At 39.5% G+C, this 26,547-nt stretch overlaps 1 protein-coding gene across 1 annotated transcript in view; it reads left to right on the top strand.

Annotated features, from left to right (window-relative positions):
* Positions 1 to 26,547, top strand: part of TRPM3 (transient receptor potential cation channel subfamily M member 3) — a 457,883-nt gene that overhangs the window by 332,788 nt on the left and 98,548 nt on the right. Inside the window, exons 15-18 of the mRNA XM_072611419.1 lie at positions 3,547 to 3,836; positions 15,556 to 15,784; positions 17,194 to 17,361; positions 25,688 to 25,828. Coding sequence (XP_072467520.1) covers positions 3,547 to 3,836; positions 15,556 to 15,784; positions 17,194 to 17,361; positions 25,688 to 25,828 — 828 coding nt within the window. The remainder of the gene's footprint in view (positions 1 to 3,546; positions 3,837 to 15,555; positions 15,785 to 17,193; positions 17,362 to 25,687; positions 25,829 to 26,547) is intronic.

Here is a 26,547-nt window from a genome sequence, read left to right as displayed (position 1 = left end):
CTGGGTTCATACTATTTTCCTTTTTTTATATTAAGTTGATTACAACAATCATTGCCTGGAGAAACAGAAGCAATGCTTTCACGAAGGTATCCTGTATCCTGTAGACAACCTAGCCAGAAGGAAACACATGAGAAGTTCCAGAAATATCACAAACCCAACAGAGAGGCACAATATCTATCAATCACTCAGCAGGCATTTATTAAACACTTACTTGAGGAATTTCAACTATCTAGACATCTGCTAGGGTCCTCTCTATGTGCAAAGCAGAGCAATTGTTAGATATATAGCTATAGATGGATATAGATGACATGGATAAAATACAAATACATATATTTATGTACTTTCCACTCCAGCCTTGATCTGCTAAGGTCTTGAAACTTCAAGTCAGTGATCATTATAATCAACTTAATATAAAAAAGGAAAATAGTTGGAACTCACAGAGTTGTTTTGAGGATCAAATAAGATGATAGACGTAAAGCACTTTACAAACCTCAAAGCATAGTATAAATGTTAGCTACTGTTCTTGCTGTTATAACTGAATGTGACTGATACAGAAGGAGCAACCTGCTGACAGGCCCTAGGTAACACAGTAGAGAGAGCGAGTGCTGGACTTGGAACTAGGAAAAACTGAGTTCAAATCCTGACTCAAACACTAACAGCTAACATCCTCCCTAGAGAGACACCGGGCACATGAGCATCTATCTCACAAGGTTGTTGTGAGGATCAAATGAGTTACCACACAGAACGTGCTTTGCAAACTTAAAAACACTATGTCAATGCTAGAAAGAAATGAAGAAAGAATGACAGGAACCTTAGGAAAAAGTTACTACTCCAATAGTTTGACATATTCCCTAGAGAAGAGATTCAGAGAGTCTTTTGTTGCTTTTTTAAAGCCTAGGTGGACGTCCAAGGAGTAAAAATCTCTAGGAAAAATTCCATCCAAAGGGGTTTGGAAGGTCTCAGCAACAAAATGCTGATGTTGCAACAAAACTGTTCCAATAACAAAGAAAAAGAAAGAATTGTTTTTTGGTTGGTGGGGAGGTTTGAGGGAGAGTTGTATTTTTTTGGTAATCAGGATTAAATGATTTGCCCAGGGTCACATAACTTAATAGTGTATCTGAGGCCAGATTTTAATTCAGGTCCTCTTGACTCCAGGGCCAGTGCTCTATCCACCATGCCAACTAGTTACCCCCCAAAAGAGAGGTTTCTAAAAAGATTGAAGTGTATATCCTGAAAAAACTAGCCAAATTTGATTTTCAAGAGACATAGGACACAGTCCTTGAGGATGGATAGAAAAGAGTGACAAGCTTCTGGAACACTGAAGAGCAGAGATGAAGCTAGGGCTGAATGGATGCTAGCTACAATTTTTAAAAGGGGGGGGGGCAGAGATTTTAGCAATATTGGGCATGAAATGAAACTCAATGAAGGCATAAGACTACTGCCCCCAAGCAGATGATTTAGAGAACACAGAATTACTTAACTCCTGATTTTCTCTGCCAAGGAGAATGATCTTAGTTCCAACTCAGAATAAAAATGGCTAATTCAGAATCAAAACCAAAGCTAAGTGAGGCGATAAGAAAGCACATATTTGCCTTCAGTGGATACAATGGTTCTCCTGAGTTATGCCATTCTTGGCTCCTCTGCTATTCAGTATTTAATCAGTGATTTCAGAAAAGAATAGATTTTATGCTTTTATGTTTCTCCAACCTAAAGTTAGGAGAAAGAGCTACCATGTTGATTAAGAAAGACAGAATCCAAAATTATCTCAACAGTCTAAAATGTTCATCAGAATCTAACTGGGTGAAATTGAATAGGGATACATGTGTAACATAAGTGCAAGTTAAAAAAGGTCAACTGTACAAGTAGGTGAATTAGAGTGGAAACGCAACAGGTCAATATTCCATGTGGAAAGATCTAGAGACTACAAGTACAATATGAAGGAATACTAACTAAAATTAAAGTCTTTTGAGTAAAAGTACTTAGGCTACATTCATAGAAACTTTGTGTTCAAGACTAGGAAAAGTGATAGCCCTGCTGTATTCTATCATCATCAAAGTATTGTATCAGTTCTGGGCATCACATTTTAGGGAGAACATCAACCAACTGCAGCAGATCCAGAGAAGAGTTACTAGGATAGCAGGGGCACTTAAGACCTTGTGAGCACTGGCTCACAAGTGCTTTTAGAAGCACTGAAAATGTTTACCATAGAAAAGAAAAGACAAGAGGAACATGATTGCAGCACTCAAATACTTGAATGGCTGAGACATGAAAGAAGGATTAGATTTGTTCCATTTGTCCCCTTAAGAGCATTTGTAGAGGCAGACTGAAGGTCTCTATAAGGAAAGACTTCCTCATCATTACTGCCAACTAAAAACAGAAGGGGGTGCCTTGGAGGTTTTCAGGTATCAGCTAGAAAATCCCTACTCAAAGATGTTACACAGCAGAAGTGACAAACTTGCACCAGCAAAAGCCCCAAAAGGGGACCAACTAGATTAAAATGTAACTGAGAAATGTGTGTAAAAAAGTAATGCAACATAGATAATGTTAATTAGTGGTTTTCTAAGTCAGTATGAGGTCAGCAAGGATCTGTTTCTATTTGAGTTTGACACCAGGTTTAGAGGGCATTTTTATGGAAGTTTTCATTGGTCTAGATGACTTCCATGTTTTTTTGTAAATCTTGGATTATGTAATATATAAACTCCAGTTAGTGAAATAGCCTTGGAGACAATTGAAAAAAGTACAAGATCCAAAGCAAAATATAATTCAGATATACATCTAGCAGGTATTTCATTTTCCTTTATTTGTTTATAAGGACATTTGAATATAAGCAAGACAAAGAATGACTTGTATGTATTTTAATTGATAAGATATAGCTGTCCATATGCATTATAAATAATCACTGAAAAACAAAAGAAAAAAATAGAATCTTTAAAAAGAAAAATCATTGTAACCTAATCCTAAGTAAATTATATAGAATAAAAATTTAAGACAATAATAAAGTTCAATATAGATACTTGGAATTGAAAAGAATCTTGGAATTGTAGTGCAGTATGGGATTTTCTACTCAGCGAGGATAGACCCTATTTATTCATATTCAATCAAGCGTATAACATGGGAGTGTTAATTTACTAATTAAAATATGCTTAAATAATATGTTTAGGTTGATGGTACTCTATGGGTGGAAGAAATTGAGTTAAGGTAAAAAGTAACAGAATAATATATAGTCAAAGAGTAGAAAACAAAATGGAATTGGATGACTAATAGTAGATTTAGTTAATTAAATCCAGTAGAATCAGACAACAGGAAAAAAAGACAGAGAATCAAAAAGGAAGAGAGAGAATGTTCCTTGTGATTGATACAGAGAAAAAAGGAGAGAGGAGGATTCAATGGTGTGATATTGGCAGGATTTTTAAACACAGGAAGTTGAAGCAAGGAGAAAATGACATTCCTAAATATTACTGTTCCTCCCCATCACCACCCAAAAATCCAGAAAGAAATTCAGCTCACTATTATTTCAAATTCCATTTTATTTCTCTTGATTTATAGGATGATGTTCCCTTGAGGAGAGGAAGAAAGACCACCAAAAAGCGAGAAGAAGAAGTTGACATTGATTTGGATGACCCTGAGATCAACCATTTCCCTTTCCCTTTCCACGAGCTCATGGTATGGGCTGTCCTGATGAAGAGGCAGAAGATGGCCTTATTCTTCTGGCAACATGGGGAAGAAGCCATGGCCAAAGCACTGGTAGCCTGTAAACTGTGCAAAGCTATGGCTCATGAGGCATCAGAAAATGACATGGTGGATGACATCTCCCAGGAGCTGAACCACAACTCCAGGTAGGCTCATATAGGTATGAGAAGGGAGGAAAGGATAAGTCTAAAAGAATAGAGCTCTGACTCTTACTTAGTTACTTACTTACTTACCAACTTACCCAGGTTGCCCAAAGTGAGCTTCATTTGAGTTGGTTTCAACTGCTAAATCTCTGGCAAAAGAAGTGTAATTACAGAAGGTGGATTTTTAGGGGCCAGTCACACCAACCTAGCCCAGAGAGTGTCTGAGAAGGAGAAGACAAAGCTCCACAAAAAGAACAAATAGCTGATTCTAAAAATATTCCTTGTCATGCACCTTGCTAATAACTAGGAATGCAAATGAGAAACACAAATGGATTCTTTAGGAGGATATTTATTTTTCACTTTATGTGAAGTTTTCTACTATGACTCAAACTGGATGACTGAGTCATCCCTTGGTCTCCAAAATTCAGTTGATTTCAGCCAGGTTTTAGTAAGCATTTACCATATGCATGGTTGTTGTGTTCATCCTTCATTGCCGAAGAAGGCCATGCCATCAGAGAAATGATGACATGATTTGCACTTGACTTTGTTTTGAGTGAGGGAGGGCTGTGCAGGTCACCAGCCTCACTTCTCCTCCAGAGCCATCTGAATCCAGTGACCAGATATTCATCAGAATGACTGGAGATGACCCAGGATGCAGTGGGGAAACTTGGCCTCTTCAGATACTCTCTTAGAGGGACGTAATGCCCATTGAGTGACTAGGCCTCTTTAAGAAGTAGTCAGGGAATGGGCCTTTTAATGAGCAAAAAAAAATAACTAAATGAAGCTGGGAGGGAAAGAGAAACTGTTACTACTGATAATCACTCTAAGCCAGCCATTAAGCGGAGCTTGGCCATTGAAAATGAAAAGCATTTTCACTAAAGGCCCCCTCCATGGATTCTACCTGAGACCGACACCTAGAATTTCTCTTTTATCATTTATTTATTTATTATTTATTAATTTACTTATTTACTTATTTGAAGTTTTCGATGTTCATTTTCACAAAATTTTGAGTTCCAAATTTTCTCCCCATTTCTCCCCTCCCCCCACCCCAAAACGCCGAGCATTCTAATTACCTCTATCACCAATCTGCCCTCCCTTGTAACACCCCTCCCTTCCCTTATCCCCATCTTCTCTTTTGTCCTGTAGGGCAAGATAAATTTCTATGCCCCATTACTGTATTTCTTATTTCCTAGTTGTATGCAAGAACAATACTCAACAGTTGTTCCTAAAACTTTAAGTTCCAACTTCTCTTCCTCCCTCCCTCCCCACCCCTTCCCTTTGGAAGGCAAGCAATTCAATAAAGGCCATATATTGTAGTTTTGCAAATGACTTCCATAATAGTCGTGTTGTGTAAGACTTACTACATTTCCCTCCCTCCTATCCTGTCCCCCATTGCTTCTACTCTTTCTTTTGATCCTGTCCCTCCCCAAGAGTTTTGACTTCTAATTGCTCCCTCCTCCCATTGCCTTCCCTTCCATCATCCCCCCCACTCTGCTTATCCCCTTCTCCCCCACTTTCCTGTATTGTAAGATAGGTTTTCATACCAAAATGAGTGTGCATTTTATTCCTTCCTTTAGTTGAATGTGATGAGAGTAAGCTTCATGTTTTTTCTTTCACCTTCCCCCTTTTTCCCTCCACTGAAAAGTCTTTTACTTGCCTCTTTTATGAGAGATAATTTGCCCCATTCCATTTCTCCCTTTCTCTTCCCAATATATTTCTCTCTCACCCCTTAATTTCATTTTTTAAGATATGATCCCATCCCATTTGACTCACCCTGTGCTCTCTGTCTGTGTGTGTGTGTGTGTGTGTGTGTGTGTGTGTGTGTGTGTGTAATCCCACCAACTACCCAGACACTGAAAACAGTTTCAAGAGTTACAAATATTGCCTTTCCATGTAGGAATGTAAATAGTTCAACTTTAGTAAGTCCCTTATGACTTCTCTTTGCTATTTACCTTTACATACTTCTCTTGATTCTTGTGTTTGAAAGTCAGATTTTCTTTTCAGCTCTGGTCTTTCCTCAAGAATGCTTGAAAGTCCTCAATTTCATTGAAAGACCATTTTTTCCCCTGAAGTATTATACTCAGTTTTGCTGGGTAGGTGATTCTTGCTTTTAGTCCTAGTTCCTTTGACTTCTGGAATATCATATTCTATACCCTTTGATCCCTTAATGTAGAAGCTTCTAGATCTTGTGTTATCCTGATTGTATTTCCATAATACTTGAATTGTTTCTTTCTAGCTGCTTGCAATATTTTCTCCTTGACCTGGGAACTCTGGAATTTGGCTACAATACTCCTAGGAGTTTCTCTTTTCAGCTCTCTTTCAGGAGGTGATCAGTGGACTCTTTCAGCATTTATTTTTCCCTCTGGTTCTAGAATATCAGGGCAGTTTTCCTTGAAAATTTCATGAAAGATGATGTCTAGGCTCTTTTTTTTGATCATGGCTTTCAGGTAGTCCCATAATTTTTAAATTGTCTCTCCTGGATCTATTTTCCAGGTCAGTTGTTTTTCCAATGAGATATTTCACCTTATCTTCCATTTTTTCATTCTTTTGGTTTTGTTTTGTGATTTCTTGGTTTCTCATAAAGTCATTAGCTTCCATCTGTTTCATTCTAATTTTGAAAGTACTATTTTCTTCAGTGAGCTTTTGAACCTCCTTTTCCATTTGGCTAATTCTGCTTTTTAAAACATTCTTCTCCTCATTGGCTTTTTGAACCTCTTTTGCCAATTGAGTTAGCCTATTTTTAAAGGTATTATTTTCTTCAGCATTTTTTGGGGTCTCCTTTTGCAAGGTATTGACCCTCTTTTCATGCTTTCTTGCATCTCTCTCATTTTTCTTCCCACTTTTTCCTCCACCTCTCTTACTTAATTTTCAAAATCCTTTTTGAGCCACGGCCTGAGACTATTGAATATTTATTTTGGATGTTTGGGGTACAGAAGCCTTGACTTTTATATCTTTCCCTGATGGTAAGCATTGTTCTTCCTCATCTGAAAGGATGGGAGAAGATATCTGTTCACCAAGAAAGTAACCTTCTATAGTCTTATTTTTTTTCCCTTTTTGGGGCATTTTCCCAACCAGTTACTTGACTTTTGGGTCCTTTGTTAGGAGGAGGGTAAACTCTGGGGATCTGTAATATTTCAGTTCCTCCAAGGTGGCACAATCAAGCGTGTACACTGATCTGGGAGCAGAAAGAGATTTGTGTGCCCAGAATCTTAGCAGAGTTTCCTCTTCACAACCACCTGGCCTCCAGTTCTGCCAAGCCAGCACTGGGGGCTGAGATTCAAATAAGCTGTGGGGGCAGGGCTGCCATTCAGTATGAGATAAAGATCAGCTGCTGCAGGGCCTCTACACAGGGCTGAGATAACAATCAGCTGCTCAGTGCCCCCAGGGGTTTTACGATCCAACAATGGATGCAGGCTGCTGTAGGGGCTGCTGTGGGAACTGCTGCCACCTGCCCAATGTGACCTCTGCGGCCCCTGCCTGAGGCCAGAGCTATTGGAAGGCCCTTCTCCCTTCTTGGCCAGCTGAAAAAACCCTGTCACTGACCTTTGGCGCCTGTGGGTTGAGGGATCTTCGAACCACTGCTACTGCGACTGAGGATTCTGCCCCCATAGCCTGCTCTCATCCTCCTCCCAGAGCCAAGCCACGTGGTCAAGGCTGGGCTGGGTTCCACTCCCCGTCCTATTCGACAGTCGTTTCCTGTCAGGCTTTCAGGTTACCCTGGGTTGGAAATCTCCTCCACTCTGTTGTTCTGTGGCTTCTGCTGCTCTAGAATTTGTTGAGAGTCTTTCTTTACAGGTATTTTATGGGCTATGGGTGGAGAGCTAGCATATGTAGGTCCTTCTACTCTGCCATCTTGGCTCCGCAACTGAGACCTAGAATTTCTAATGAACATTGTACGTGCACCCACAAGTGTCCAAGGACAAAAAGCAACGAGTCCTTCAGAGGCCTTAGAGTCCAAACCCTTTATGTGATTTGAAAGGAAACAGTTCTAGAAAGCTGGATAGCTTAGTATGCGATCCCTAGTAAGATCCGAGGATTAAAAATGTCAAGGATTTCAAGAGCTTTTGAGCCAGATCCCCTACTGTAACCATAGGAGAAACATAGGCCTAGGTACTATACTAAGCAATGCAGATACAAAACAAAAACCAGTCCTTGCTTTCCAGCATCTTACCTTCTATTGGGGTGGGGAGAGGGGGGGAGAACACTGATAATTTTCCCAATGAAACAGTGACAAGAGAAACAACAGACCCCCTTCTTCTCCTAAACTCCCCTCCTTCTGATCGTATTATAGTTAATATCCATGCACCCTCTATTGGGGGGATAAACTATGAAACAGACAAATAAATGCAATCTAATTTGAGGAAGGAGAGTTAATGAATCATAAAAGGTCTCCCACAGAAAGTAACACCCAAGTTGAGCCTTAAAGGGGGCTAAGGATCCTCAGAAGCAGAGGGTTAAGAGGGAATCTATTCCAAACATTCAGCACAAGGAGGCAGAAGAAGAAATGTCAAATGCAAAAGACTGATGACTTTCTGAAGATTTTATAAATAAAATTCATGATCTGTTAAGGGATGAACTAGAGGACCCTGAAGACCCTCATATCTCCTTGGTTCTGTGAAAATATTAAAGTGCAAAAGAGAATTAAGCAGCATTTGGATCCAGGTTAATTTTAGCAAATGAGTGAAGAAGATAAAGAAATTATGTCTTGGTTCACACATTTGGCAGAACAATCCCTAGTGCTGTTCTAACCATAATGTTCCTTTTTTAAAAAATAGATTTTTATTGGTAGCCTTTGTTTTTATATCACCTGGATTCCCTTCCCCCTTATAATAATTTTTAAAAAGAAAGAAAAAGGTGAGGGAACAAAAAACTGATCAACCCTTTGCAATAGTCTGATATGCAGCATTTTATACTCTGACTTCTGCAAAGTGGGGCTGGACAGTCTTGTCATCCCTCTTACTCAGAGCCAAGCTTGTTCTCTAATTTTACAACATTCCATTTCAGTTCTTTCTGGTTGTTGATCTCATTTATATTGTTGCGATCCTTCCATATGTGGTTTTCTTGACTCTGCTTACTTCACTTGAATTAGTTCATGTACATTTTTCTACATTTCTCTGTATTCATCATGCTCATTTTTTATAGCACAGTAATATTCCATTACATTCATGTACAATCTATTTAGCCATTAGCCATTAATTGGAATCTACTTGGTTGCTGTTATCAATATTGTGATATATACCCAACTTTTATTTTTGTCAATGACCTCCTTGAAGTATATGCCTATCAGTGGAAACTCTGGGTCAAAGAATTTTTTATGTTAGTCATATGTTAGTCATTTTTCTTTTTAACATTTTTAGATATGTTAGTCACTTTTCTTTGCATGATTCCAAACTGCTTTCCAGAATGGTTATACCAATTCACAGGTTAACCAATATTATCTTTTGACCTAGTGATCCAATCAGAGCAGTTAATACTCCCACTCTCTGCCACTCATGTAGAGATAATGTGATATAGTGAATAGAATGCTGGGTATGGAGACAGAAAGACCTGAGCTTAAATCCCGACTATGATATTTACTAACTGTATAATCCTGGGCAAGTCATATAAATTCTCTAAGCCTCAGTTTCCTCATCAATTAAATAAGAGGATTGAACTAGACGTCCAGTAAAGCCTCTTCCAGCTCTAAATCTGACACCCTATCTGATGTGGCACCACAAAGGGAGGTTCCAATGAAATTACTGGTTTTTAAATAACTTATTTAATGAATTCTAGCTGTAAAAAAAAAATGGCAATTTTTTGGAGACTAGAGAAGTTTCAATTCTGCCATTGTAGGCAGAAAATAAACATGGTTGCTGGACAGCTGAAAGATTGCTGAAAAAGTACTGAGAAACTAGAAAAAAAAAGTTAATAAAATTAAAGGTGAAGCAGGATAAATTGCCCAGGTGGTTGGCATTAGCCACTTCTGTTTTTAACTGTCATTCTTTTCTTTTTAATACATCTCTCTACTTCCCCCTCAATCAAAAAATATTTACTAAAAACCTATTATATGTCAAGCACTGAGGATACCCAGTGAGAGCAAAAGATCACAGTCTAATAAGAGAGGTAAAAGGCAAACTATGTACAAACAAGCTATATACAGGATAAACTGGAAATAGTCAACAAAGGAAAGGCACTTAAATTGAGAAAAAGCATTCTAGGCATGAGGGACAACCAGTGAAAATTCCCAGAATGAGAACATGGAGTGTCTTGGTTGAGAATCAGCAGAGGTCAGTGTTACTGAATTGAAAGGGGATGAAGAGGAAAGAGGGTAGCAAGAAGCCTGATTCGCAATAGAGTCCCTCAAGCAAAACAATTCAATATATTGACCATGTGTAAAAATGTACGTCTCATTCTGCATCTCTACTACCTCAATGACATACATCACCATCAGTTTTCTGAAGTCATGACTGCTCATTACAGTGATCAGTCATTATCCAATTCTTCCTTAGTTTCCCTTCCCTGCCAACTGCCTATCAGGGCTTTGAGGTAGGAGGAAGGTCACTGTAATTCTCCCAATGAAACAGTGACAAGAGAAACAACATATGCCCTACTTCTCCTAAACTCCCCTCTTGATCATATGGTCAATATCCATGCATCCTCTATCAGACTAGAATGCTCACCAGAATCCTATCCCGCCTCCTAGAAGCCTGCCATCAGGCACCACAGTTCTCTATTTCTTTTAGTTCTGAACACAGAAGCTGGTCCCTTAATATGCAAATAGATAGGTATGAATGAGGGCTGGGTCAAGCCCCAGAGCAAAGATTTAGAACGGTATCCCAGGAGTTGGCTGCTTAGTGGAATTTCTTGGATCTCCTCACAAGGGCCAGCCAACTCTCCAGAGCAAAGCAGGATTCGAAGATTTGCAGCTTTACCTCATTCTGGTTAGGCTCGTCTTTGTAAGAAGAGGTCTTTTTTATCTCAGCAGTCTTCCAGACCCCTTGATTCTGCTCTTTGTACAATCTCAGAGTGTAACAGCAGCGGCATGAAAAAGAGACCCATAGGCTGAAAACATGTGAAGCATTTCTAACTTCAGAAAAAGAACGCCAGTGTTCCATCAAAGGGAAGAATGAGAACTGAAGGCAAAACCCAAGGTTAATCTCAACCAAGTCCCCAGTTACCAACTGAAAAGCTTAAGTATAAGGGTCAAATTTGTTCTTCTATTCTGCTCCTGACTGTTCACAAATAAATATGTTTCTCAGATTGTTTTGTCTCAGGTTCAAGGCTGTGAGCCAAGTTTCATAATAAACTACCAATCTACAAGAAATTTTTCCTCCAAGAAAAGCTCCATTCCTAAGCACATGTAAACTAACTGGACCCTGCAACAATAACTTGTCCTTCTGGGAAATACATATGACAGGTTGGTCTTGTTTTGAGCCAGTGACCTTGGGTATGACCCATGAAAATCACACAGTCAGAGCAGAATGGATGGGTCATCCATAGCTTCTGGGACAGGGTCCAGGGATGCTGGAAGTAATCCCACTGCAACTACAATCCAGGCTTACTGTCAAAACACTAGACAGCTTCCATCCACTGATGCAGTAGCTATATGGAAATAAGAATTAGCAACAGGTGGGATACAACTGCTGGTTCCGATAATCCCTGATCTGAAATAACTGGGCATTTCCCCTCCCCTAGTTTGTGATGATTGAATAACTATTGTTCCCTTAGGCTATGCTGATTGGTAGAGCTGCCTTGCTGCTAGTACCAATTCCCTATGCTTTATTACTCTCAGCCAAACTTGGATGGGTGGTCTCTATTTCCACAACAGCCTGATAATTGACTAACAACAGTGTAGGGGGACAGAAACCTGCCAAACTGAGTGTATGTCCAACAATGCCACATGTGAAGTATCAGCCCATTAGCACTTAACATTGGGAATCTAATCAGGTTTCTGGATAGGTGATGCAAAAATTATTTTTAATGTCAAAGTAATAGCTCAGATAGGAGATATTGAAACAGAGCTAACAAAACATAGAATAGGGGAAAGGTCAGTCATCTGATTCGGAGAGAGAAAACCTGTATTCAAATATCAGCTCCACGATTTAGTACCTGTGTGTCCTTGGGTAAATAGCCTGACCTCTTTCAACCTTAATTCCCTTATCTGTAAAATGAGATTTACCATCCATAAAATTAAATGGTTCCTAATATACTTTTGACTCCAGAACCCTATATCCTCTAGAGGGGAAAAGTTTTTTGTTTGTTTGTTTGTTTTTTAACTAAAAGGAGAGCATTTCAAGTAGTCTTGTCCTGAACTATCCTCTTTCTGCCTCAGTACCTAGTTTACATGTTGCTTACCCATTAGACTATGAGGTCCTTGAGAGAAAGGACTGTCCTTTGCCTTTCTTTGTAACCCCAAGTGCATGGCACAATGCCTGAACATAGTGGCAATTAATAAATGTTTTCTGACATATGGCATATAGCACTTTGAAAGCATGCTTAAATTCTGGTAATACAAAGGAGGGCAAAAGCAGTTGCTCTGATTTCTGAACCTGAATACAGAGTTCACACTCTAATGGGAAAAACCACGTGCAAACAACTACGTAGGTATACAGGACAAATCGGAGGTAATCTCAGCGGGAAGTCACTTACACTAAGGAGAGAGGGGCAATTGGAGAAGCCTTCCTGCAGAAGGTAAAATTTGAGCAGAGTTTTTAAGAAAGCTGGTAGGATGAGGTGAGGAGGGAAAACATTCCAAGCTTGGGGGACATCCAGTAAAAACGATGAGTCCCTAAGACTGTATCCCCAAGAGATCATAAAAATGGTCCCACATGTACAAAAATATTTAGAGCATCCCTCTTTGTGGTGGCCAAAAACTGGAAATCAAGGGGATGCCCATCAATCAGGGAATGGCTAAATAAATTATAGTATATGAATGTAATGGAATACTATTGTGCTATAAGAAATGATGAACAGGAAGACTTCAGAGAGGCCTGGAAAGACTTATTATATGAACCGATACTGAATGAAAGGAGCAGGACCAGGAGAACTTTGTACACAGCAACAACCACAGTGTGCGAAGACTTTTTCTGGTAGACTTAGTACTTCATTGCAATGCAAGGACTTAAAAAATTCCCAGTGGACTCTGGAGGCAAATTGCCTTCCACATCCCGAGAAAGTACTATGGAATTCCATCACAGAATGAAGCAGACCATTTTCTTTTGTATTATGTCTTGTTTTGTTTTTTTTTTTTTTTATGATTTCTCCCATTCATTTTAATTCTTCTATGCAACATGACTAAGGTGAAAATGTTTTTAATAGGAATGTATGTGTAGAACCTATATAAAATTGTATGCTGTCTCAGGGAGGGAGTGGGGAGGTAGGGGGAAAGAAGGGGAAAGGAAGGGGAAAAAAAAATCTAAGATATATGGAAATGACTGTAGAACACTGAAAACAAATAAAATAATTTTTAAAAAAACCATGAGTCGAAAGCTGGGTGTTAAGTGCAAAGAACAAGAAGGCCAATGTCATTTGATTATAGCTTATATGGAAAGAAGTTAAAGCATAAATAGACCACAAAGATAAAGAGGGGCCAAGTTGTGAAAGGCCTTAAAAGTCAAATGGTGGTTTGTTGAGGGTTTTTTTAATTTGATTCTGGAGGAAATAGAAAGTCACTGGAGTCTGAGTAAGGGAGTCACACTGACATAATAGAAATATATGACAAATAGAAAATCATTGACAGGTAAGTGGAAGATGGTCAGAAGACCAGCTGGAAGGCTCTTGCAATAGTTCAGGCATGAAGTGATGAGAACCTTCACCAAAGTGATGACAGTCAGAGAAGGGGATATGTATTAGAGACATTCTGAAGGTAGAAATAGTAGGACTCTGCAAACACACCTCATTTGATCCTCAAAATACTCACAGATATGTGGATGGGCTGGCTCTGGATAGAAAGAATTCAGGTCTCAAGGTCAGCACAGCCTAAAATGAACTGTGGAGGAGATAAAGGTAGAGAATGATTTTAGATTTAATGAGACAGATGAGAAAACTGAGACTGAGAGAAGTTAAATAACTTGCCAAGGATTGAGCAACTAGCAAGTATCTGAGTGCAGGTTTGACTTCCAAGTCCAAGGCTCTATCTCCTTCACCTTCATGTGTCTTTCCCATGCTGGCCCATCACCAGAAGAACTTTCCCCATCTCCCCACTAGCACTTCTACTGAAACCAGCAGAAATCACAGGGAATTAAACAAACTGAAGCTCTTCCAGACAAGTGAAAGCCTTCTTCACTTTTAAGGATTTCCAAGAGAAAGATCCTACCACTTTCCTCAGTTAACCGCTGGTAACCACTTTATCATCAAAATATTCTAACATAGGTCCCTCATGGTTCAGTTTAATATCCATTCCCTCTTGTTGAATAATCAATGGTGAATATACCTTATGATTGTACATTCCCTCCTTCTTAAACTCTAAGGATCAATGATTTCACTAGAGTGATAACTCATTACTTCCTACTATATAGATCACAATCACTATGTACTTTAGTCTATGGCAGGGGTGGGGAACCTGCGGCCGGGTCATATGTAGCCTTCTACGTCCTTGGGTAAGGCCTTTTGACTGAGTTCAAGTTTTACAGAAGGAATCCTTTTATTAAGGGAATTTGTCCTGTGAAGTTTGGATTCAGTCAAAGGGATGAACTTGAGGACCTAGAGGGCTGCATGTGGCCCTTGAGTCTGCAGGTTCCAGCTCACCCCTTGTCTATGGTGTTTGTGTGTTTCAGTGGCTAAAAAAAAAATTATCATCATCATTGTTCTGTAACTTATCAGTTGAAGAGCCACTCTGGTTCTAGTTCTTCAAAGATAAAGAGCCAATTTATCACTGGGTCTATATCAAAAGTTTTCTAGCTTGTTGGATATCTGAGATAGCTAATTGGTATAACAGATAGATCACGGAACTTGTAATGTGGAAGACCTTAATTCAAGGCCTGCCTTGTACATTTATTAGATGTGTGTGACCTTGGACAAGTCCCTTAACTTGTCTGAGCCTTAGTTTCCTCATCTGTAAAATGGGGGTGATAACAGCACCTATTTCATAGTTTTATTGTGAGGATCAAACAAGGCAATATATATATAAAACACTTCACAAGCCTTCAAATGTTCTGTAAATGCTGGCTATTATTACCATTATTGTAATAGCTTTGAAGAACCCAGGGCTACCTCCCCGCTGCAGTGTGGCGCCTGCTTCTGGGCAGAATAATCCAAATTCCGCTTGATCATGATAACATTTACTTAGTACTCTAAGGTCTGCAAATCTGTAAAATATGCATCTCATTTGTTCTTCACAACAACCTGATGAGGTGGCTGATATTATCATCTCTACCTTAAATGAGAATACAGATTCAGGTATGGTCAGCTCCAAGTCATCTCTCATATTCCTCTGAGCTCTTAACTCTGGCCTTAGGGAGAATATAGATCATAGAACTGGAAGGAATGGATAAATCACGGAGCATAGAACTCTTGAGATCATTTAATTCAGCTCCTTTATTTTACAGAGGAGATAACTGAGGCCAAAAGTCATAAACATGGCCAAGCTGGGACTTGAACCCCAAGTGTCCTGACTCCCAGTCCGGTGATCTTTCCCATCATACCACTGCAGCTCAACAGCCACTTTGGAGGTCTATCCCTGGTTTCCATTTCTTATCACCTCTCCCCCCTCTCTTCAATCCTCCTATTACCTTCGACGTTGCAGGGACTTCGGACAGTTGGCTGTGGAGCTGCTGGACCAGTCCTACAAGCAGGATGAGCAGCTGGCAATGAAACTGCTGACCTATGAGCTGAAGAACTGGAGTAATGCCACATGCCTGCAGCTTGCGGTGGCTGCCAAGCACCGAGACTTCATCGCCCACACCTGCAGCCAGATGCTGCTCACGGACATGTGGATGGGCCGGCTCCGGATGAGAAAGAATTCAGGTCTCAAGGTCAGCACAGCCCAAAATGAACTGTGGAGGCGGTGGGGATAGAGAATGAGTTTAGATCTTATGAGCTTGGTCTATGATAGGACTGGCATATTCCTTGCTGTAGGGCATACCATAAGCTTGAGAGAGAGCCCTTCTCTGGGTTCAGTGACAAAGAGAGTCTCTCTCCCTAGGAAAGATGTCATAGCAGAGTCATCCTGTACTTACCTAACCTCTCATTACTCATAGCAAAACCTAATGCTTTCCTTTCATGTTAAAAAGGAAACCTGGAATTTGTTGAACTGTGCTCAAAGTGGAGGAAAAATGGGAAGAGGAGAAAGGAAAAAAATGGTAGGAAAGGGGCAGACAAAGAGATTAAAGAGAAAAGAAGGCAAAATAATCCTTAATAACTTTAGAATCTGGAATTTCAGCATGACTACACTGAAGCTTACCTCTATATTATCTATGAAACTGAGTTTGCTAAGCAAAATCAATTTATACAGATATTTAAAAGACCCTAACTACACAAGACAGAACCCTGGATTTTGATGGATCTGGATTCAAATTCCAGTTCTTCAATTTACTGTGTGAAAATGAATTTGGGCCAATGATTTTCCTTCTCTGTGCCTCAGTGTTAAAATAAGGGGTTCCAATGAAATTAATTTCAGCTTTAAGATTCTGTATGTACATTTCCTATGTATAGGACAGGAAGCTAGCTACACTTACAATATAAACCATAGTATGTTTAAGCCAATTAAAGAAAGTAAACTGTTTTCAACAACACTCCTCACCCCAAATCACCTTAGGGAGATGCACTTGCATGGCCAAAATTGGTAAGCAGATGCAAGTGTCTTTTATCTTTTTAAGCAATGCTAAAAAGTTCTTTGACAATACTGTTAGCCATTATAATTGCTTTACATGCTCCATCTGTAAAACAAGGACTTTAGCGATTATGGAATCCAACATCTTTTTATGAATAAAAATCTTTGAGGCCCAGAGAAGTGAGGTGAACTTTTCTATGAATTATGTTTAAATGTATGTGTTAATTGATGTAACCTCCTTAAGAGCAGGAACTGTTTGTGTCTTAGCTTTGTGTCTTCTGTACCTAGCCTGGACCATTGTAAACACTATGTTTGTTGACTGATTGGAGTCCAGGCCAAGAAGATGCTCATTTTTGCCTCTCTACTCAAATAGAATTATCAGTGTTTGCCTGTTGGTAAAACTGTTTTCAGTTTTCCCACCACCATGAGGTTTCTCCTCACTTGCATGACGTTCCCCTACTGAACTGCAAATAATTGCCTTAGTATCAGATACTTCCATTCACACCTATGCACATAGCAAGAAGCCTTAGGCCCCATTTCCTCTGACACTAAGCAACCACCATCATCTTAATCTGTTAAATGTGATGATTATTGTCATTATCATTGCTTTAGGTAATTCTAGGAATTCTACTTCCTCCTTCAATTCTCAGCTTGGAGTTCAAGAACAAAGATGATATGCCTTACATGTCTCAGGCCCATGAGATCCACCTCCAAGAGAAAGAACCTGAGGAACCAGAAAAGACTGTCAAGGAGAAAGAGGAAGAAGATATGGAATTAACAGTAAGAAAAGTAGCGTAGGCTTGGTCTCCTATGGTATGAAATGACTGCCTCTGCTTTCTTTGTGGCTACAAGCTTGGGCAAAGAGCTATTGCCTGCACTTTTTAAAAGATTTAAATTTAAAAGATTTTTAAAAGCATTTAAAAGATGCATGTGATTAGACATTAAAATGAGAAGCTTGGGACACTTTCCTTCTAGATATCGAAAGAAATTCTGATACCTTTGTATATCAAGGAAGTCAAGGTGGTGCAGTGGACAGAATGGGGGATTTAGTCAGGATCCCTAGGTTCAGATCCTGACTCTTACTTATGAGTGACCTTGGGTAAAATCCTTACATTCTCCATTTCCTCATTTGTAAAATGAGGGAGTTGAATTAGATGACCTCTAATATCCTTTCCAGCTCTGAAACTCTTCAGTGGGGCTGAGGGCCACAAGAGAAAGCATGAAATTCAAGAGCATAGCACCCCAAATACTCTAAACACACAGCACTAGGGAACAGGGATGTAAGGAAACAACCTCAGTGTATTCAGAGAAACCTTGTAAGTTTGGTGAGCATCTAACCTCACTCGGCTTCATTTAGCAGACACTGCTCTGCCAATCAGAACCTCAACCTTCATTTTTTGGGGGGGATTCAGGTTCGCAAATGCATTAATTGAATTTTGTGGTTTCTATGGTTGGCTTTTATTAGCTTTTCTCTAAGTACAATTATCCCCACACAAATGTTTTATGCCACAGGCTGGATCAGGCAGCTGGGGAGGGGACAGCCTCCTACAACACCTACTTTGATGATGTGATGTTCCCTGGAATTTGTCCAAGGGCTAAAAATATTATCCTGTCTACTGGGGGGGAAAACAAAGGTTTTCTTTGTATCTTTGGAGACACTGAGCAGGAGCCATAAAGACTTCCTTAATCCCCTACCCCCATCCAGTGGAGTACTGTCACTGCCTAAAAGGGATTTTCTCACTTAGGGAGGGAGGAGGAGAAGAGAGGGGCCAAAAGGCATCACTGTCTTTAAAAATGGGATAATAATAGTACCTATCTCACAGGGCTGTCATGAAGATCAGAGGAAATAATCTATGCCCCTGAACTCTACAGCTGAAAGGGAGTTCAGAGACCATCTAACCCAATCTCGTTTTACAGATGGGGAAACTGAGGGACATGGTTAACGCATAGTAGTTCACACAGGTGGTATGCATCACAGGTATGAATAGACCCCATTCCTCTGACTCCTGAGCTTTTCCACAGTATCACACCACTGGAAGTCAACATACTTTCCATTAAAATGATTCTGTCTCCTGATTAATCATTGACAGATTCTAACACATTGGTAGAGGTTTTATTAAAGTCCAATAAATTCATAGAGAAGTAGTGTGATATAATGGATAGAAGGCGGGCCTTAGAGTCAGAAACAATTAGGTTCAAGTCAAGTCCATCAGGGGTACAAAAAGAGGCAAAGAGTTCCTTCCCTCAAATAGCTTTCAATTTATTGAGGGAGACAACACACAAATAAATGCAAACAAGCTATATACTGGATAAAAGGGAAATAAGTAAGAGAAGAGTTCTAGAATTAAAGGCTTTCTGTAAAAGATGGGATTTTAGTAGAGACTTAAAGTAAGCCATGAAAATCAGTAGAAGGAATTGAGGGAAAACATTCCAGACATGAAAGACAGAAAGAGAAAGTGCCCAGTGCTAGGAGATGAATTATCTTATTCATGGTACAGCTAAGAGGTCAGTGTTACTGGATCAAGGAGTAGATGGTAAAAAGTAAGGTAGGAGGGGCTAGGTTATGAAGGGCTTTGAATTCCAAACACAGCATTTTATATTTGTTCCTGGAGGCAATAGGTAGCCTGGAGTTTACTGAGTAGCGTGATGACATCATTAGAATGGGATGAGTGGGGGGCTGAGAAGGCCTTACATTAGAGTGCTAGTAGTGTCAGAGGAGAGATCATATTTGAGAAATGTGACAAGGTCTTGACTACAGATTGGATATGGGGGCGTGAGAAAAAGTGAGGAATCCAGCATGACTCTTGGGTTGTGAACCTGAGGAACTGTGAGGATAGTGTTGACTTCAACAATAATAGGGAAGGAGGGCAAGGATGGAAAGGTAATAATGAGTTCTGTTTTGGTTATGCTAAGCATAGAATGTCCAAGACATGTGAAAGGCAGTTATCCAGCCTTTGGCATACTAGCTGTGTGACCCTGGACAAGTCAATAAACCTCTCAATGCTGCCCCCACCCCACCCCCAACTCTCTAACTGGAGTAGTTAGTAGTGGAGGAAGTTTTCATATCTCTACCCTGGAAATTTCTACAAGTGAAATCATAGGTCTGGACCAAAAGAAGGAGAAAAGTACATCAGAAAGGAAGTATAGCAAAGAAAATAGAAGATAGGTCTCAGAAAAACCTAGGAATAAGTTGTATCTCATGATATACACAACCTGGATGACCCTGAACAAGTGCTCCAAGCAATCTACTGAGACTAGAAGTTACAGATGAGTTGCTGATCTTTATTGGTGGAGGCAGTTTCCCTATACCAATGAAAATCAATTTATGTATATATATATACACATACAGATGTGTATGCACGCATACATGCATATATCTGTATATGACATTTTCATTTGTATGAAGTGCTAGCGATTGTGCTAAGTGCTTTACAGTGTTTATCCCATTTGATCCTTACAATCCCCCATTTTGCAAATGAGAAAACAGGCAAATAGAAGTCAAGTGACTTGCCCAGGATCATACACCTAGTAAGTGTCTAAGGCTGGATTTGAACTTGGCTATTCTTGACTCCGGGCCCAGCACTCTATATCCTGTACCACCTAGCTGCCTTAAATTCCAGACAAAAACTCAAAAGTACTTCATAGTCCATTATAGATATGAATTTATATATATGTGTGTGTGTGTGTGTGTGTGTGTGTGTGTGTGTGTGTGTGTGTGTGTGTGTGTATAAAGAGAGACAGGGTGAGTTTTCTATAGCTAGATGGAAGCTAGGTTGAATAGCTGACATAAGAATAGGAAATATCATGCCCTCTAGGAAAGTATTAGCACAGATTTTCATAGGCCCCATCTAATCAAACAAAACATAATGGGTAAAAATGTAAAGTTCTACACTGGACTCAAAAACTCAACTGTTCTCATGTGGGGGGGGAGTTAAACAACAGTTCAGATGAAAATTTGAAAAGGACTTGAGTACCTTGTTCATCAAATAAAATAATGTAAATTATTTCCTTTGCAATGTGCTATAGAGATGTGTTATTACATATGTACATGGACTACTACACATATTTTGAAAATAAATGATATGAGAGGAAGATTTCAGTTAGACATAAGAAAAAGCTTCCTAATCATTACTACCATCCTAAAGTGGGATGAGCTGCCTTGGGAGGAAGTGAGTTTCTTACTTCTGTCAGCCCAAGCTCCTGCTCTGAGATAAATCAGACCAAAGGACCTAAGAGGTTCTATCAACTCAGATTTTATGAACTTTTAAGCAGGATCCCACTGCCCAGTAAGCAACAGGAACCCCCTGTGCTGAGTACAAGGTGGTGTATATGTAGGAAATTAGGGCAGCTAGGTGGCACAGTAGATAGAGTGCTGGGATTGAAGTCAGTAATGCTCATCTTTCTGAGCAAAATACCTTCCAGACATCAATGCAGGGCTCATATCTATAATAGACTATGAAATACTTTTGAATTTAAGGCAGCTAGGTGGTATAGTGTATAGGGTGCTGGGCCCAGAGTCAAGAATAACCAAGTTCAAATCCAGCCTTAGGCACTAGTTACGTGATCCTGGGAAAGTCCCTTGATCCTGTTTGCCTCAGTTTCCCCATCTGTAAAATGAGCTGGAGAAGGAAATGGCAAACCACTCCAGTATCTTTGCCAAGAAAACCCCAAATAGGGTCAAAAAAAAGTTGGAAATGACTGAAAACAACTGAACAACAATATGTATGAATATATTGTCATTCTTACAGTGAGACTCACACCTTCCTCAATCCGAGGCCAGTACTCTTTGTACTACACCCCAATGCCTTTGTCCAGCCTCAGACATATAATATTTATATGACCCTGAGAAAATTACTTATTCTCTCTGTTCCCATAAAAGCTGCATAGAAGGAGCACTGGCAAAGGACGTTATTCACAGGGCTCCCTATACTGATGAAACCACAAAACTAAAACAAAACAAAAACTTCAAGACCTGGAATATCAATTTTATATTTAAGCTTAAAGATATGACTCAAGAAATATAACAGTAGAAGCAACTGTTCTCTTATAACTGAGAACCTGAAAGATGATCTAGTCACTTCTACTCACCATGGCGCACTTAAAGATCTGAATCTATGGACAATTGTGGGACATAAGTAGTGAAACCCTGGAAAAATACATTCTCCTTGCACAGGAAGACCACATTATTCCCCAAAATTCAATCTCAGGGAAAAAGAGCATCTGTCACTGACTGTCATGCTGAACTACCTCAACCAAACAAAAGACATACCACTGAAAGTTCCTGCCTAAATGAATCTTGGATACAAGACGTTCTCGGGTAGAAATGATGCAGCCAAGTGAAATAAATTGGTAGGTTGGTGGAATCTGTATTGAAAAACAGCCACCACTTAAATTTTAGACAGCTAGGTGGAATAGTACATAGAGCGCCTCACTTGGAATCAAAAAAGACCCAAGTTCAAATCCAACAGTACACATTTACTACTTGTGTGACCTTGGTCTCTGTCTGCCTCAGTTTCCTCATCTGTAAAATGGGGGTAATAACAGCACCTACTTCCCAAGGTGGTTGTGAAGATAAAATGAGATAATATTTGTAAAAACTCTTGGCTCAGTGGTTGGCACATAGCAAACTGCTGTATCTTTGTCCTTTGGTTATTTCATTTGGGGTTTTCTTAGCAAAGACATTAGAGTGGTTTGCCATTTCCTTCTCCAGCTTATTTTATAGATGAGGAAACTGAAGCAAAAAGTTAAGTGACTTGCCAACAGCCACATACAGTAAGTGTCTGAGGCCAGATTTGAACTCAGGAAGATGAGTCTTCCCAATTCTAGGCCCAGCACTCCATCCACTGTGCCACCTAGCTGCCCAAAGGCTATATACATGTCAGTTATTGTTAGAATTATCATCATTTCAAATCCTGCTGCCAGGTACCATCTATGTGACACTAGGCAAGCCACCTATCTTTTCTCAGCCTCTGTATCCTCATCTGTAAAATGGGGGTCAGAGTAGCTCACACCTCACAGGGTTGTTGTGAGGATCAAAGACAGTGCTTTGTAGACCTGAGAACCCCACATTAATGTTAGCTATGAGTGCTCCACTTAGGCTCTGCCGCTTCCAGAGAACTGGTTTGTATTTATATTGAGATGAATTTTTCACACTAAAAGATGTGAATAGAAGAATTTAAATCATGTCCCAAGTGACAGGAAATGTACACCATATCAATAACAACTTCCTCTCTGTCCTATATTACAGAGGATTTATTTATATTTAGGTTTCTGACTAAAATAGTGTATTCTATCTTAGTCAAGGACTTTTTCCCTTCTTTCTCCTAAAATTACATCAGTACATCAAGGACCTGGGACTTTATCAGCATGTGGATCTTCTTCCACTAATACAGATTATAACAACTAGCCGTCACACAGAGCTTTGAGCACTAGGTGGTGCAATGGATAGGCATTTAACCCTGGTTGCCTCAGTTTCCTCATCTGTAAAATGAGCTTGAGAAGGAAATGCAAACCACTGCAGTATCTTTGCTAAGAAAACCCCAAAAGGGGTCAAGAAGAGTTAGACACAACTGGAAAACAAGTGAACAACAACACATGAAGGCTTAGGGTTTGTGAAGTTGTCTATATATGTTTTAATTCTCACAACAGCCCTGTAAACTAAATATGTTTAACCTCATGATATAGATGAGGAAGCTAAAGCTGAGAAGGGTAACTGAGTTGCCCTGGATCAAAGGTCTAGTGTCTAGGGCAGGATTTGAATTCAGCTCTCCTTGACTCTAAGTCCAATACTATCTATTTTCACCAAAAACTAACATATAGTGACGTATCTCCAAGCAATGAGCCTATCTGAGCCTAGCTAGGTTAATCCCTAAATGGCAAAATAGGTCATTACTAGACCAGCATATGATGCCTTTCCAACACAGCAGGACGTGCCTGAGGTTACACTTCAATAGTCTGGCCTTTAAGAATCCAGAGTCACCACAACCATTCTATGAAGAAGCATCTATTCCACACTGAATCACCAAAGAAAGGCTCTAGTGAAGGCTTACAAATAAAAATATACTCAGATTGAATTATTTAATACTAATGATTTATGGGAAGGCATTTTACGTTCACCCACTAATATAATTTCATTTCAAAATAAGATTAGTATTCCAGGTTCATATGTGATAACTCACATTTCTATAGGGCATTACAAAGGTCATAATTTACATTACCTCATTTAATGAGCAGGAAAAAAATTATTCTTTGGTCTTGACCACAATCCCATGAGGTAGATAATACAAAAATTATCATCTGCATTTTGAGGAAACAGACATTAAAAGGTGAAAAAACTTTCCCACTTATAAAGTGACAGTCCTGGGACCCAATTGACATCTTCTGAATCCCAAAGACAATGACCTTTTGACTCTACCATGCTTCCTCTCCATATATGTAGATTGTCTCACTCTAGATTAACTTCTTTATTCTTTAGAGATCCATATCTATCCTGCTGGGAAATTCATATTTGCACTTTTCACCTTTTTTCATCTTATTTCCTCAAAATGCAGATGATAATTTTTTTTGTATTATCTACCTCATGGGACCAAAGAATATTTTTTCCTAATCATCAAATGTGACTTTGAGTCTTTTAAATCCTCCTCCTTAAAAAGTTCATTCCCTTCTTTTCCTCCCGACAAAAAAAAAAAATCAGAAATATTGGTTATTAAAGGTAGAGTTAATGAAATGTCTGAAACGCTTTGCCTGCAGCCACCAAATATCAAGGCTTCTCAACATACATTAAGTCCTTGTTACTTTTGAATGCTCTAATGCTTTTGTGATTTCACCAGCACTGTAACCCATCCATGCCTGTTCCTCCTGTACAAAGTGCATTCATAGGTGTGGGTTCAAGTCCCACCTTGGATACTTATTATCCCCATGGCTGTAACGCCAATGTGATACCCATAGCAGTCACTATGGATTTGCATGTGAGGGTAAATTCACAAAATATAAACTTTTTTCTTCAAAGATGAAACCAAGATATTTATAAAGATATCAGAGAGCCAATTCCACCATGGTAACAATAATGTTTGTACACATTATTGGTATTGTTTATTGGTGAAGGGAGCACCACCATCCCCAAGCCTTCTGTCCATTAGGCCTCCCCGCACACAAGCTTCCCTAGGCAAAATTCCTCCCTCTCTCACTCAAGCTAGCTGCTCTGCCTGAGCTCTGTCTAGCACTCCCAGCTCTGCCCTTCTTGCTCCACGCATCCAGCAAGGTGATTCAAGTTGTGGATTGGGCCAAAGCTCAAAGCAGGTCACATTGACCTATTAAAGGACAGGGAAGATCTTCAAATTTCCTTACCAGTACAATGGCAGGGAAAAAGTCACCTTATCTGAGGCCTCAGTTTCCATATCTGTAAAATGAAAGGGAGATGAGGGTTGGACTTGATGAATTCTAATCTAGGACCCTTGGTTCTAAGAGTCTATACCAACAGAGTATAAGCTGTCTGATGGGTTCTGCTTATACACATACACACACACACACACACAAACACACACACTTACACACACATGTTTATGTTTATATATATATAAAACATATATACACACACATTTACTTATACATATACACATATATATTTCCCTTTCCTGAGAGGTACTAACTACATTTTTTCCTTTATTAAGAACAACAACTTTTATATAATGTTTTAAAGTTTTCAAAGCACATCACACAAGTGATCTCGTCTTAATCTCAGAACAGCCCTATGTGGCAGGCACTGCAAGTATTTTTATCCTCATTTTACAGAAAGAGAAAATAGACTTAGAGAGGTTAAGGGGTTCAGACTTGTTCAGGGTCTCACAACCAGCAAGTGTCTGAGGACGGATTTGAGCAACAGGCTTCCCAACTCCAAGTTCATTGTTTGATCTAATACATGATAGAGAAAGTTTCCATTGACTCCACAGCAGCAGCTCCAGCATTAACCCAGGCTGGCATATGATGGCATCATTTTTGAATGTTGCCTTTTCTTATGGCTAATATGTCCACCTATTGAGGAGGGTAGAAAGGGGATTCTCTTTAATAAATAATGAAACAATCCACAGCAGTATCACTTTCATTGTAGGCAATGCTGGGTCGAAGCAATGGGGAGTCATCAAGGAAGAAGGATGAAGACGAAGTCCAGAGCAGGCACAGATTAATCCCCCTTGGAAGAAAAATCTATGAATTCTACAATGCACCTATTGTGAAGTTTTGGTTCTACACAGTAAGCATCTCTCTAATTATTTTTCCTAATCATGATAGAGTCCCAAAAAGGAGTCACTGCCACTTTAAAGGAACACATGGCTCAGTCTATATCATGATGCAAGGGCCAGGAATATAGGAATAAAAACCAATGCTGAAATTTTTTAACTCCTTTAACAGGATTTGCTGAATACTGTTAGGAGAGATTCCTATGACTAGTTTCTTTGATCCACATTTCTGCAGGCTTATTATAAATGAAAACTATTAACGAAATTCAACTAGTAACTATCAGAGCTTAAATTTGAAGCCAGGATTCCCATAATTCCAAATTCAGTATTCTTTCAACTAGAACACAATGCCTCCCACAGAATGCTCTCTCTTGTCAACCTCTGCCTCCAGGAACCCTTAGCTCCCCTTTCGGACTCAATTCAACTGCCACCTCCAGTATAATGCCTTTTCCAATTTCCTCAGTCATCAATGCTCCTTCCTCTGCCCCACCACTAAAAATTACTTGGTTTTTATTTTGTACATATCTTAACTTTAGTTCTCTCTCCATGTTGTCATTCTCTCACATCTAGACTCATTGGCAAGGAATGTTTTCACTTTTGTTTTTGCATCGGCATCATTTCTTCTGTAGATCAGGAATCTACAGGATAGAGTACATGCTGACTGTGACACTGTAAAAGGAAAAAAGGGAAGGAGGATGAAGGAACAAAGAATCCTGATGAAGACTAGAGGGAG

This window comes from Notamacropus eugenii, chromosome 1, assembly GCF_028372415.1.
Source record: "Notamacropus eugenii isolate mMacEug1 chromosome 1, mMacEug1.pri_v2, whole genome shotgun sequence".
Classification (NCBI taxonomy): Eukaryota; Metazoa; Chordata; class Mammalia; order Diprotodontia; family Macropodidae; genus Notamacropus; species Notamacropus eugenii.
This window is presented reverse-complemented; position numbering and strand designations above follow the sequence as displayed.